At 39.1% G+C, this 15,465-nt stretch overlaps 2 protein-coding genes across 3 annotated transcripts in view; one reads left to right on the top strand and one right to left on the bottom strand.

Annotated features, from left to right (window-relative positions):
- The window catches only part of taok3a (TAO kinase 3a), an 83,883-nt gene extending 81,400 nt beyond the window's left edge, over positions 1-2,483 (bottom strand). Inside the window, exon 1 of one of the 2 annotated variants that reach the window (XM_084728361.1) lies at positions 2,019-2,483. The gene's annotated coding sequence lies outside the window, so the exon portion shown is untranslated. Of the gene's footprint in view, positions 1-1,729; positions 1,915-2,018 lie in introns of those variants that run through there. The other variant, XM_084728362.1, reaches the window with a different exon arrangement.
- Positions 2,484-4,702: 2,219 nt separating this feature from the next.
- On the top strand, positions 4,703-14,796 carry suds3 (SDS3 homolog, SIN3A corepressor complex component). The gene is made up of 12 exons (XM_084728360.1): positions 4,703-4,914; positions 7,265-7,334; positions 7,468-7,523; positions 8,162-8,233; positions 9,479-9,498; positions 9,624-9,780; positions 10,077-10,172; positions 10,432-10,493; positions 10,588-10,609; positions 12,091-12,196; positions 13,038-13,122; positions 13,871-14,796. Exons 1-12 carry the CDS (start codon positions 4,803-4,805, stop codon positions 13,967-13,969), a joined length of 957 nt encoding a protein of 318 aa, XP_084584486.1. The 5' UTR covers positions 4,703-4,802; the 3' UTR covers positions 13,970-14,796.
- Positions 14,797-15,465: the final 669 nt, after the last annotated feature.

Here is a 15,465-nt window from a genome sequence, read left to right as displayed (position 1 = left end):
GACAGTTGCAACAAGTTGCAGCAACAAGTTGCTCCAACCATCCCCTAAGCAGCCTCATCAAAACACACCACACACCAGTGTTTTTCAATACTAAGTCATTGTTGTAGTTCTGTATAATACATACATGTTTAATCACAGTTTGCTGCATTGCAAATGGTTCCACTCTTCCTGTCTCACACTGACATGTAGATAGATTGATCCTGGCCTGTAATGCTATTTATCAAACTGGATAGTTTTAGTGTGAGTTGCAGAGTTTTGACAGCAGCCGTAGAGATGTCTGCTTTCTCTTGAATATAATAGGACTAAATGGCACCTAGCCTGTGGTGCTCAAAATAAAAAAAAAAAAAAAAAAAAATCTGATTTTTTTTTTTTATTTAACCCTAGTCTCTTCCAAAAAAAAAAAAAAAAAAAAAAAAAAATGATCCAGTTACTCAAGCTAATCCACAGACCTTGTTATGAGCAGTTTCATGTAAGAACTATTTTCTATTTTTTCTATTTTTTTGTGCTTTGGGCCACAAGCTGAGTGCTATTCATAAATAGCGCTACAGGCCAGGGAAAAAAATATGTATTTTTTTATCTTAAGGTACACTATCCCTTTAATAAATATTACTAAATAAATAAACATTATATTATTGTATGAATTACTAGAACATTATTGTAAAATTATCCATATTTTCAGAATACTAGCATATTGAGGGAAAAAAAGCAAAAGCTAACTGAAATTTACTGTATTTTGAATATGCTACAACCATCCCCCGTTTGTGTTTCAAGTGTCTCCAGGGTTGGGGTCAGTCGCAATGTCTTGACTTATTCCATGTAATACGCAATGTGAATGATATGTCATTTGTAATCATCTGGTAAATGGTATGGGTTATTAACAAACACATGTAGGCCCAAGTGTAATATGCAAAGATTTGGTTGGTCTGGTCCAAACAGCCTCTGGGAAACCGAAAGAAATGCTGTTGCAACAGTCCCTGGTCTCCCCTATTATGAATAATTTAAATGACATGCAGGTGCAATGTCATAATAAGGGATTAAAATGCTTTCTTAAAATAAATCTTTCCAAATGACACAGTTAAGCAGCGAAACACAGGTCTGCTGCCTCTCACTCATGCGCTCTACACACAAGAGATGACATCATGTTGGGTCAGCTTGGGTTTTGGTGCTCAGCTTGCTATCTGCATCTGCCATTTCGAGCGCGTCATGTTAGCCTACATTTACTTTTATCGCTGCTTATTTACCCAAACACTGCCCTGCATGCAGGCAAGGAGCTCTCGCAGCTGGAAACAACTTAGATTAAAAACAAAAATATGAATGACGCGCGGTAATTGTCTTTGCATTAAATGAATGCAATCCACTGTTAGGATAGAAAACGTGAAACCAAAAGTGTCAAGGGTGCACGTAAAGCTCGAGCGCAGGGAGCCGTAGTAAATGTAGTAAAACGAGGCTCGGGTCATGTGTAGTGGACGTTACACCGTCTCAATCGTACAGCCATTGTGACTGCGCGTTGATAGTAAAACCTCACTCACAACAATGTAGGATGCAATGGAAGGTACCACAGTCGTTTTGGATGTGACACACTCAACGCAGACTGGCCCACATTGCGTGACAACGCTAAAATAACACCTAGCACAAGTTTGCACAGCGTTCATCCGCCGTGTCGGCTTTATAAACCCTCCAACTGCACACTTCATTGCAACCTGTCTTCCGTTTTGCTCTCCGTACTCACCCCCTGAGGGACGAACCAAACGGCCGAGCGTCTTCCCCGTCAGTCCACACAACGTAAAGTCTCCAAATTTTCAGCGCAGATTTGAAGCAGGTGCAGAAACACATCAATCAACAAACAAGAGGTTTACAGAGCAAACCTACGCACTTAACCCCGGCTGGCCGCGCTGGCAGAGCTGATGCTGGCTCTCTGTACTCACCGCCTCTAACAACAACACGAACAACGTCGAAAGCGGCAAACAGTGACAGCAACACCGACAGTGTGGGGGTAAAAAAAAAAAAAATCCGCTCACCTTGTGTAAAAAACTCGTCGTTTTCGGAAAGCGTGCTCACTTCAGAGGCATTTAGTCCGACTCTGAAGATGTCGGTGTGACTTTGCGAAGTGCTGTCAGTTGGTGTGGACTTCCTGAATGACGGAGCAGCAGGAGCACAACCCCTCGTCGCCTGTGTGTTTGACAGTTAGTTTGACAGACAAGCGGAAATAAAGTTGTCTCATGCGTTGACGGATCCGCGCGAGATTGCCGCGCTCGCCAGGTGCGTTTTGCACAGAATCGACGTCATTACTTATTTGTTTTGCAAGTATCTTACGCTTAATTCGTTTACCCGCAAAAAAAAAAAAAAAGCAAAAATTTGCAACATTAAATATCTCCTCTGTAAAGCTGCTTTTAAATAACAAGTCCTAATGTAAATCTAAACGACCAACAATGTAACACCTTATTTCCTTTGCAAATCATTAAAGATGCATGCACTGAGTCATCCCGATTCCGTTGCAAGTTCAGTGTTTGTAATCCACTTCGTCTCCGGAATGTACTCAGTACAATGCTGCCTCCTGCTGTTGCATTTCTGAAGTTCATCTGTAACACTCGTAAAGCAATATAGGAAAGACCAGGGGCAACTGTAATATTTCTTACATGTTCCTTCATAGCTCACAGACTACTTGAAATACACTGACCATCTTTTGATATAAGAAACAAATATATGCACACTAATTAGTAATGTAATTCATATATTTTAACTGGGAAAAAAGTACCTACCTACCTGTAGTACCTATCTTTGTGGTCCAAATTCTTTTAGATGGGAGGGATCACATGCATTCAAAACAAATCTTTTTTTTTTCTTTGCAGAAGACTGCAACTATTCTAGTGTGACTGTTCAGTTAAAAGTCATTTTATGTTTAAATTTTGTGAAATATGCTCATTTTCTAGCAGTAAAGTTAGTCAACACAAGGTGCTTAGAATAGGCTGTGTGGTTTGGGGGCAATTGTACCACTGTGTTACAATTGCCCACAATCTTGCAGCCATAATATTTAAAAAATGTATTCTAGCCAGCAACACCTGTTTTAGCATGCTTCATGTAATTTTGTTACCAGTGACCCAGAGATAAAGTGGTGAAAATTTACATTTGCAGTAGTATAAACTTTGCAGCAGGGGAAAAATACTGTACATCTAAAAAGTAACTTTCATACCTAAAGTTTTTTTTTTTTGTTGTTGTTGAAAACCTCTGCAGAGGATGTGCAAGTGTAAGTGTCATCACTCTATCTTGTTTCTGATTTGGAGTAACGGAATGTGTTAAAATTGCCCCTGTTCTCACATACTGTATGTTCAACAATAGGAATTTATTAAGACCACGTCTCACACCCTTTTCTTTATTGTATCACATTTAACCCAATTATCTTCAAACATAATCCAGGTATACAATAATATTCAGCAAAAGTACAGGACAGGACAACAACTATATACATAGCTGCACCATATAACAACCAATAAAGACATTAAAGTAAAATATTTCAGGCTTTACAAATTTCTGGGGGGTTTTTTTGTTTTTTTTTTAGCTTCTGATTTCTATTTTGAATCACTCTAAGCATAGTCGACCCCAAAATTCAAGATATAAGATTCAAACTCAACAATATTGTTTTGAATATATCTACTCAAGGCTACCAACATGGAGGGATACTATTCTCATGTGATTTTGCATTTACGTACCTCAACACTGTCATGCCACACCATTTATTGAAAAGAAAAAGTCAAATGGCATGGTGAAACTTGAAATAATCATTTGTGCATTAATATTTAGAATAAAAGTCATACAGGTATATGTCCTCTGTGTTGTTTCTGGTAAAGTGAGAGAAAATCACCTGTAAAATAGTTGGCTTTTAGGGCTGATTCTGATGTTTTTGCACACAACTTTGGGTGTTTTGCATGAATAACTGAATGAATAAATATCATGAATCAATTAAGAGAGGATAAACTTTATTGATACCACACTGAAGACATTCACTTGTTGATCACTTGTTACAGAAGCTCTAGGGTCAAAGGCAGAGGTAGAAAATAGTTAGTGATAAGAATCTGAATAAAACAAACAAACCAAAAACATATTTAAAAAAAAATACTATACACACAAACAACATCACAAAGACAAAATAATATATATAGTATTGTGTTCCTGACAGTGTGATGAGGGCTTTGAAACATTCTTTATATCACAATATTGGGCTTATAACTTAATTGATATAAACATGACTGATCAGTTGAATGAAATAAATGTGGGGAACAGTGGAAAGAAAGATGATTTCACTGCTCTTTTAATGCCTATTAATAAAAAATGTCTAACAAGTGATGGGGCTAAGTACTTGATAAACATGTTTAAGCACCAGAACACAGAAAGAAGACAGAAATACATGTCTTGCAGTGGTGTCTTCAATGAAAAACACTGGTGTAGAGAAGCTTAACGGAAAGCGAGCCAACTGAGAGCCAAAACAAAGGAAACTCCACAGCCACTACTGTCCAAAAATATGCCTGTTTCAATGTTTTACTATAGATTTGAAGGCGCGTTTAGAAAATACGAGGATTATTGACTGGTACACTTTATTTCAAAGTAATGATTGCAGCTGTTTCAAAGAATCAGATTTACGATTATTTACCACATTTCACGTTAATGTTACGCGGATTATTGACAGGCATAAGGTCAAACAGCTTGACACACCGAGGTCCTGACAGTTGTAGGCGCTGTTCCAAGCAGGCTGCGAAACACAAATCGATTGTTTATTTTGTGTTTGTTTACATTTTTCAAGCGAACAAATGGCTTCAACTTTGCTATCGCCTATGGTGGATTATTACAACGATGAAGAAGAGCTTGACAGCGTGGATGACGACGATGATCGGAGTTTCAGGGGAAGAGACTCAGAAGAAGGTAACGTTAAACGAATTGCCCAAAATCTCCGGCTCGGTCTACTTGTTGGAAAAGATACGGAAACGTGTGACTATTGCATATATTCAGTTACTTTTGATTGCAGTGTTTTTGAAAGTGGTGTAAAAAATTAAGCTCAAGTGGGAACACGTTTATAGCTCTTACCGTGTGAAATTTTTACTGCTTGTCCCCAAAACTGGAAAGCCAGTCCATTGCGAGCTTCAGCCACACATAATTAGCTTGCTAGCTACATAGGAAGTTAGCCAACATTACCCGACTACCTGCAGCTAAGTTTCTTCCCAGTCAAGGAATATTTCATGAGCAGATGATGTAAACTGTCGAATTGGCTAATTGCTAGAAAAAAATAATTCCTCATTTAACTGTTATCACATATAATATCGCCCTTGTTTACATGCTAACCGCTAACTAGCTAGCGGTTCAATGCTAACGTAACGCGTGAGGCATCAATCAGCTTTAACCACATTATTAGCCAGACTGGCTCTACATCATTACTGTGGAATAAATCTTCGCAAACTAACTATAATTTATGTCAATAAAACTTTAGACATGTTTCACGGATTAAAACACAATTTTAATGAAATTTATTCCAAATGGGGTAACACATAGCGTCAATTAGCCAACTAGCTACGTAACGTTAGCTTCGAGCACTGACAGGTCGGCAGGCAGGAGAAACCCTGCGTGCTGTGTCCACTGCACTGCCCTTTTCACACTATACAGTGAGACAGGACGGGTTGCACTGAAAGAGAAAGAAAGACAAGAGGAAAGCAAAGGCGATGACAGCACCACAAGGTTAGCCAGTTTCCTGCCATTGACTCCAAGCGAAGAGCTGGACTTTTTTTTCATCCTGCTGATATGTTGACGGGTCTGTTATGCTTTAACTATGTGAGCTAGAATCGGGTTACTCTTTAAACAGTAGACTAGCTAACTTGAGCTAGCATATTAATGCTAACCGAAAATGAAAGCTGCTGTGTCAGCTTAACACAACCGGGCCTTACCCTTCTCTTGTGTCGGGTTTTGGAGGGTCAGCTGGTGCTTGTAAACTTGGCCTCCAAGTTTGCCTCATCTCACTATTAGCCTAAACATGTTAGCCTTGTCTTCAGAGTTGCACTGACAGCGCGACCAAGTTAGCCGGGGACGTTTCTGATAAATCCCACCATGCGGCAAATGCTTGTCACTCAAAGTAACAGCTACATTTCTTTATATTAATGTTATTGAACTAAATTTACAAGCCTTTGCTTTGTCTAGCTGAACTTTTTCGGATGTAAATACGAGAATATATGGTGTGTGATCTGGCAAGCTAGGATTCTCCCTGGTGTCCCAGTCTAACCAGCCGGAGGGCATTCCCAAGCAGGGTGTTCACCATTACCTTACCAGTGCCACGCACGTCTTTTGATCTGCACAGACAGGTCTCTGCTGTCTGCCTGTCCATCTGTAGACCCAATTGCATCAAGTTTAGAGCTGCAACAATTAATCGATTAATGTCAGCTATTAAACTAAACAGTTGGGATAACTAATTTTTGAAGAGAAAAAAGTCAAAATGATTTGATTGCAGCTTCTTAAAATGTGAATATTTTCTGGTTTCTTTTGTCCTCTGTGACAGTAAATTCAGTATCTTTGGGTTGTGAGCAAAACAAGACATTTGAGGAGTCACCTTGGTCTTTTGGAAGCACTGATTGACAGTTTTCACAATTTCTGACATTTTATAAACAAAAAAAATGAACGATCAATCAAGAAACTAGTAGACAATGAAAGTAATTGTTAGTTGCAGTCCTAATTAAGTTTGTGTTGGAAAAGCAAAAAAACAAACAAACAACATAATTACCTTGTGGCACTGCATGCTGAAATGATCACATTGTAGAGTATTTTTAAAACAGAGAACCAGATTTGAATTTTAGTTGAGAAATAGTTTTGGAATCTGAGTCTATTCTTCGCCCGTGAAGTCGTTTTCCAGACACAGAAGATGCCAGTGAAACAGACCTTGCCAAGCATGATGAGGGTGTTGAAATCAACAACATTAACAAGCCTTAGCTTTGTCTTGCTGAACTTTTTTTTTTTTCAGATGTTGAGAATGTCTGTATGAATGTTTTAAAGGACATTCCCAAGTCATTCCTTTGACCTGCACAGACAGATCTCTGCTGTCTGTCTGTTGGTGGACTATCACATCAAATTTGTCTTTGAAAAGCTTTAAAAAACATTACATTTCTCATACTATTTTATGGTACAGCATGCTGAAATGATCACATGTATAGTATTTTATAAAAACACAGAATCAGTTTTAATTTTAGTTGAGAAACAGCTGAGTTTATTCTTATCCTGTCATGCCTCTCTCCAGACACAGAAGATGCCAGTGAAACAGACCTTGCCAAGCACGATGAGGATGACTATGTGGAAATCAAAGAGCAGTATGTGTTTTGCCAACAGTGGCTCTCAGCCGTTTTGACCTTGATAAAAACCAGTTGAGGGTGAAAGTGTTTGCCCTAATGCTGCACATAATGAAAAGAAATCTGATATTTGCTTCATTTCATTTCATTGCAGAATGTACCAAGACAAACTGGCCTCTCTGAAAAGACAGTTACAGCAATTACAGGAAGGTAATCACCCTTTTTTCTTATTTCCCAAATGTGAGTGACTGGCTCTTTATCTTGTGGGGTGTGATTTGTGTGAGCGTGGCGTTACAGAACACAGCCAGATCCTGACTGGTTACTCATGGTGGTGGTTAGGAATTACATCATCAGGCTATGAAAGCTGCTTCAGAGCAAGTTTTAAAGTGCAGCCACTGTGTCTGGCTAAAAAGAGAAACCAGCTGAGAAACAGATTATAACTGCTGACAAGCAGCCTTTGCCATAAACAGCTCATTTTGAATCATCAAGACAGTCTGCTGTTTAGTGATACAAACACTTTCTGAACAGCTGGCTTGGCTGTAGCAGCATTAGCTCCCCCATGAGATCTATATTGCTCAGACTGATCTTGAGAGTGGAAATTGTGGAGTGACAGGTTGTGGGCTCTTTGTAAATCCACATGTAGGTTCAGTGTCAGTGTTATCTAGTCTAGACTGTGGGTGGGTGATGAGAGTAGCAGGTCTAGGATGCCAAAATGTACCTGTGAGAAATATTTATGATGTGCTTTAATTACACAGCGTGCATTGAATTTTTAATAAATTAAAAATAGACTTGCTCTCATCCCATTCCATAGAGCTTCATTTTTGGTGAATGCCATTTTCTCTTTGCAGGTACGCTGCAGGAGTATCAGAAGAGGATGAAGAAACTGGACCAGCAGTACAAAGAGAGACTCCGAAATGCTGGCAAGTTGAGGAGTATTTAGAGACAGTGCACACTGTGCTTTGCTTCTGAAGCGTCCAAACCAACTATGTTTGGAGCAGATTATTTTAAAATTTGGAGTGCTTCCTGCTTTAGTTTGATTTGTTTGGCAAGGGAGGAACATTGGCAATAAACAGTGCTGCAAAACAACTGCTGGGGGGTGAGAACTAGGAAAAAGAAACCTGCCCAGGTGCAAGAGTTTATGCATATAAGAAGAGACTCATTGGCATGGAAATATTGCATCTAAAGCCCTGGTGTAATCCTTGATTTCAACATGTGGTAACTAGCAGGTACAAAATTCAGTCTAGACAAATTGTCATATACAGTAAATACTGTATATGTTCATTTTACAGTATTTTTCTTTTTTTTTTTAATAGAGGTTAGACGTGTCAGATCCAGTATCACTATTGAGGCCCAGAATTGATATAAGTCACCCATAAGATGTCGGACTTGTGTCACAGATTTGTGTCCCGTTTGAAATTCCACAACCCCACAAGTTTTTATTTAGAAGTACTAAATATAGTACTAAAGAGTGTAATCTATGAAATGGATATCACTGTCAACATCTGTTCTGTAATATGATATATTACAAGGGAAACACATTCCAAATACAAGCTTTAAATTCAGCTGGAGTGAAGAAATCCACAAGTCACCTCATTCATGGTGCGATAAACCAGCACAAAAGTGACTACCAATATAAGCTTCATAGACCATCATACTCTGAACAAACACATTAAAACACTAACAAAATGTAACATTTGCATTTTGGAATGAAAAAAAAAAACAATTTTACAAACTCTCACAATACATCACAAGAAACGGGCAGTCACTCAGCACTGTTTGCTGCACATGTGAGTTTCACAAGCCACAGTCCTACAGCTCCCCACAATGGTTGGAGGACGCCAATACACACGAGACATTACATAAACTACACAAGCTTTCCAGATTATGAAAACTCCATTATGCATCATCAACATCAACTGACACAGAATGTTTCACTATTATATTGAAGTTCAGTTTCAGCCTCATGTAAGCTTATTATCCAAATTCAGGTATCAGACCTCAAAATTGATTGGTGTACCTCTAGTTTTTAAGTGGTATGAATGTTCATCAAATTTGATATTCAACGTTTTGAGGATGAAGCTGTCTTGTTAAATCTGCACTGGAATCGGAAATTGCATTGAACTCCAGTTATATATGACCACTTATGTTTTTCTTTCCCTTTACAGATCTATTTCTCCAGCTTGAGGTGAGTTTGGATCATCTTGGTGACCGACTGATGTAGTTTATGTGGAACTGACCTTTTGCTTTTTTGATATTGCAAAGAAAGTGTCCTTCCATTTCCCATCATTTCTGTCTCTCAACCTTCTGCAGACAGAGCAGGTGGAGAGGAACTACATCAAGGAGAAGAAGGCAGCTGTGAAGGAGTTTGACGACAAAAAAGTTGAACTTAAGGAAAACCTAATTGCAGAACTGGAGGAGAAGAAGAAGATGATTGAGAACGAAAAATTAACAATGGAGCTGACAGGCGGTAAGGGAGTTGGAATCAGATTATTAATCAGGGACTTGCTCAGCAGTAGAGGCAGGAATAAAGTAAGAAGTATGTGGGTGGCAGTGAGAGTTTTTCTGAAGTTGTCTAATTAAAGAATGACTTTCAGATGCTGCAGTTTAAGGTTTTTAAATCTTGTTGTTTGTTCTTTCAACTTGTCTGTGTGGGATGTTTGTTTTTAAAAAATGAATTGTAGAAGTTACGCTTTTTGATAAATTTTTACACTCTTTGGTTGTTATTGTTGGATCTCAGTTTGTCATTATGTCTTTTATTTGTAGACTCAATGGAGGTTAAACCTATCATGACTCGGAAGCTGAGGAGACGGCCCAATGATCCAGTCCCAATACCAGACAAACGGAGAAAACCTGCACCAGATATCCTTCACATAAACTTGCATTCTGATTGGCTACAATTAGCTGTCACTTTTGATGTGGGGGGGTAAATTCTGTATGGGGGTAAAGTTTTCAGGTTTATTTGTACAGGTAGTTTTTGTACTTTCTCAAGATATTTTTGGTTCCCAGAGGAGAGATTTTGTTTTCTGTTCAAAGGAGGTCAGGGTCAGCTAACATCTGTGGAAGTTCCTCAGCTAAGTTTGAGATTATTTATTTGAGTGCCTTCCTTAACTCTTCACACCTCAGCTAAACTATTTGTTAACAGATGAACAGATAATGGAAGATTTAAGAACACTTAATAAGGTAAGTGTTCTTGAGTTTCCTAAGATCATGCATGTCCCTGCTTTATTTTGTCTAATTATTTATTTTTTAAAAATTTCCCTCCTTCTCTTTTCAGCTTAAGTCACCAAAACGGCCAGGTATGTCAGTGCTCACCTTTTGCAGTTAATATCCACTCATTATGCACAAAGAAAGAAAAAAATGTTTGTCCACTTTTTTGATGAGTCATATTTGTACGCTAAATATGAGGCTGCAGCCAGCAGCTGCTTACTTTAGCACAAAGACTGGAAACAGTTAGCCTTGCCTGGTCCAAAGGTTACAGAATTTGTACCATTTCATGGCTGGGAGTCTGGCCTTGTTACAGAACAAAATGGCTTGGGGTGCATTTGAAATTAGTAAGGTTGCACTGCAGTATGGGCCATTGACAACCTGCAGCCTCTGAGAAATACCAGGCCAGAGCACATTGCGGTTACGCACCACCACTCACTGTTTTCACCTTTATTAAATCGTCTGGAAACACCACCAGGTTGGTAGAGTACAACCACACAGACCCATACACACATTAGACTGTTGAAGTGTAAGTTGTTATTCTGTTTTTTTTTTGTTTTTTTTTGTTTTTTTTTTTATGAAGGAAACATCTGGTTACACCAGGGCTCATCATAACTGATTTTCCGACTTTCCTTCTAGCAAAAGTAGCTCAGATTTTATTCTTGAAACACATTGCAATGCAAATGCTATTGTGTAACATTAATTACTAAAATTTAAGAATAAGAATTAGTCCTAAAATAATCAAAAATCATCACCAAATCAATCACCTTATATTTTATTTCCATCATTATTTTAACTTGCTAAGAGAAAATCATATTCCATCTGTCATTGGGTGCAGATTTGTGGTGAAGTGTTTTCATGTCATGATGCTCTGATCCATCCAGACATATTCTGTGGGAAAGCCTTCTGTTTGCTGAGCTGTTGTTATCATGTTAAACTGTGATTGGCAAAGCTATTTCAGAGTCATGAGACCGATGATGTGACTAGATGAATATTTAATAATCCCCACAACAGCTGATCTATATTCACCTCCACTCAGACCTTTGCACGATGCACTGCTGCATATACATGAACCAAAATGGAAGGTGTGCATGAAGACTCACAGTCCAGTGCCGTGAGACCTACCACCTTGAACTTGGTATTTATTATTAAAATTTCAACTGAGGGTGCAAATATTAAAGCTGAGGGTGCAATGCATGCTTTCGCACCCTCATAGAAGAAGGCCTGCCAGGAGCAGTAACTTCCTCAAGTCTTGTCATCACCATGAGGCTGCCAGGTAGCAGGATGTCTCCCAGACCAGGATGTCTCACAGACCTGGATGTCTCCCTCTTGTTTGTACAGATTAAACAGACAATAACATGTTAATTTCTGAGCTGGTAGGTGGATTTTCTCGGCCTTTTCCAGTCTTTATGCTAAGCTAAGCTATCTGGCTGCTGGTTGTAACTTAATTTTGACAGATGGAAGAAGCGAATAAGCATTTCTCAGGATGTCCCATACTTATTCATTAAAACGTGAAACCATTTGTACAGAAGTTTTGCGTGGTGATACTAATCAGATGTCTCTCCCTCTTCAGTGTCTCCCTCATCTCCAGAGCACGTCCCCTCCGCTCCCATGGAGAACCCGTCCCAGCGTTATGAGGCTCGCATCGAGGAGGGGAAACTTTATTATGACAAAAGATGGTAATTTTGAACTGTCATTCTGACATTGCTCAACTACAACTTGCATCACCACTAGATGGCCACATTGCCATGGGTTGGATAGCTTTGTCATTTGGTTGGTCTTCAAAAGACATTTTATAACCACTTTGATGGCAGCCTCTTTTATCTACAGAAAGAAATATTTCTTAGGAGCCACTGTATAAGTGCTAGTGCTTGAAACCACCATAAAAATACATATTCAGAGAAGGTGACTGCATGAGAATGAGTGCTGCATTCTGCTGTGATGCAGAGATAAAGAAAATGAAAGTCCATGACCAGAAACTGCTCTGATGCCCTTCTGTTTGAGAGTAGAGCTCTGCATCAGACATGTGTCAGAACATAAGGTCATTTGAAGAGGGGTAGAAAATAAGTAAATTCTGTCTTATTAGTGGCTGATATAGACAGAGGAAGTTAAGAGGAGCGAGCTGTGAGGTACGTGCACTCTTCTTTCAAGGCAAAGTCTCATTTATTCATTGCTAAAGAAGACGCCACCACTGTAAAGCCTTCTCAAAGAGCTGCAGGGAGACACATGCGTCATTATTCTTCAGTGGACCCTTAATGATCAAATGCTTTGGCTGTCAGTCTCTTCCCTTGGGTTGGTTCTGTCCTCTGACAGTTTGGAGCCATTAAAATAAAATAACAGACTTTGTTTTGACTTTCCAGCCCAATTATCTATTTAGTGCCATCTCAGGAGGAATGTGGCTAATTCAGCTGGGTGAAATTATGTATGATGAACACCTCTCCTGTCTGCACTAATGCCTCTCCCTCATTCCACACCTTGAACACCAAATTAATGCTGTTTGTTGTGTTTTAATGCTGACAGGTACCACAAGAGCCAGGCCATCTACCTGGAGTCAAAGGACAACACGAAGATCAGCTGTGTCATCAGCTCAGTGGGGACCAATGAGGTGAGCTTTAGTTCTCGTCCAGCTTCTGTCACATTTAGAACTGGGTTTACTGTAAGTATGAGGTTGCTCATGTTTTGTGTTTGCCTTTATTGTCAATAAATCTTATGAAATGACCAATGAATTCATCCTCCAAACAAGTGTTGTTGTCTGTGCAGCCAAAGCCTGATATTCATCTGTGCCACAGAGCTCCACTGTTGTCCAAAAACCATTAAAAACACATCAGTGAGCCACACTGTTGCACTGGGTGACATTTTCCTCCGTTACCATGACGCACTCAAACTGCTTTATTTTGACTCGGTACCACACACACGGTGGTGATGCATCAAATACTCGTCAAGCACCATATGTTAGTTTGACCATTAATCTACAGCTAAAAATAACGTTTTGGTCTTTGGATGGGATTCGTTGACGACAAATAATTACATTTGTCTTAACCTTCTGAAATGATGCTTATGCAGTGGAGGGCTAGACAGTAATCTTGAGTGGTACCAGCTACAGATTTATTTTACTAATGTTTGACCTTAAACGAGTGCTAATTTCCTGCCCTAAATAATACAAGACTATCCTTAAAATACAATGATCACTGGAAAAGGAAATTTCTTCTTTTCAGTAAGCATTCTGATTAAAATGTGAAAATGCAGTCCGGCTATCACAAACTTGTAGATTATGCTGACGTCTTACAGCTATTTAAGAACACATTATTTCTAAATGACTGTATTGAGAGATATTCTCTGTCTCTGTTCCCCAGATTTGGGTGAGGAAGACGAGCGACAGTACAAAAATGCGGATCTACCTCGGACAGCTGCAGAGGGGAGCATTTGTCATCCGTCGACGGTCGGCTGCGTGAAACATTACCCCGCCCAACCCCCCATCTGTTCTATTATGCATCCATCCCTCCCGTTCGTTCATCCACTGATTCCATATTTGGCCCATCTAAGTTGAGTTTGACATGTGGCCTCTTATTCGTCATCATCAAGACTACTGCCACACTGTCCCCTGCGTCCAAGAACGTCTCATCAGACTTTATCTGTTTTTCCACATAAACAAAATGCAAGTAAAGTGTTCATATACACAATTGTTTGCCAGCATTATTTGTCACCATGTGGCGTGTGTGAAGGCAGTTAGTGGTCATAAAGGAGCATACTTTGATCTTTGTTTCCGGCTGTCAACACAAATCTTTTCTACAACATTCAGTCTTATTTACATTTCTCATTAACTTTTTTTTTTTTTCTTGAAGATCCTCATGTTCACCCCCAGAAACTGTCTTCAAGCCTTTCAAACTGTCTCACTGGTGACATGTAACAATGCAAACTCTGTACACTGTTGAGGAATTGCTTCAGGTTTGGTTGAATATCATTAATCTCATGGCTGAAGAAGTTACAGTTACCTTAAACCCGGATCGTGCCATTTTCAAAGAATACGCCTTTTGCACTGTCATCAAGAAACGGAGGCTGCTTGTGATGCTGATGATTTGTTCTAATGTTTGAACGTCCTATGTATTACACCTTTAAAACTGTAATTTGAAGAGAAGTTATTTTTTTTGGCTGTTGTATGTGATCCTCTCCATGTGTGAACAAGCTGGAATAGTTCAACTGTATTTGCATGTGGAGCATTAAGATGACTATTGATTTGTACTGTGTTGCATTTTATTAAAATGTTTTCTGAGTTTTATTATTTTGATGACAAGGTTCATTCACTGCTTTAACATTTACTTTAATAAGTCTGCTGCAGTTAAACTAGTAATGGAACTTGAAGCTGGTTATATCTAGTTTCCGCTTGACTTCAGCATCTTTTGTGTGCTAACTGTGTACTTGTACACAGCTGTGCTTTGACATTAGTGCTAATGTCAGCATGCTAACATGCTCTTCTTAAGACAAGTCTCTCAGTCAGCTGTAATGTTTATCATGTTCACCGTCTTAGTTTAGAGTATTAGCATGCTAACATGTGATTGAAACTGAACAAGTACAGCTGAGCCTGATGGGAAGTTTCAGTACATTCCCTTCATTTAAAATAGCATACTTTTTCTTTTTACTTTTTGTACTTACCATTGCAAGCAGTATGCAGACAACTGGGGCATGTTACTTCATGACATTGCACTTTTAACTTTGACCCTCTTGTTCATACACCAATCACAGAGGATTGTGGGTCGGAATAGCCAGAAAAGCACGCTGGCTTGCATACTGTAAAATGGGGGGGAATTCAGTAGGACATCCTGGTATTCTTTGCATACTGCATTTAACATACTTTGTATTGGGACACGCTATTTTTTTCTGGCACACCAAATAGTACGGTCATATGGATCCTGCAATGCAACCTTATCCATAAGCAAAAGTATTGAAAAAG

This window comes from Lutjanus erythropterus, chromosome 10 (genome assembly GCF_056507025.1).
Source record: "Lutjanus erythropterus isolate fLutEry1 chromosome 10, fLutEry1.hap2, whole genome shotgun sequence".
Taxonomy (NCBI): domain Eukaryota; kingdom Metazoa; phylum Chordata; class Actinopteri; order Lutjaniformes; family Lutjanidae; genus Lutjanus; species Lutjanus erythropterus.
This window is presented reverse-complemented; position numbering and strand designations above follow the sequence as displayed.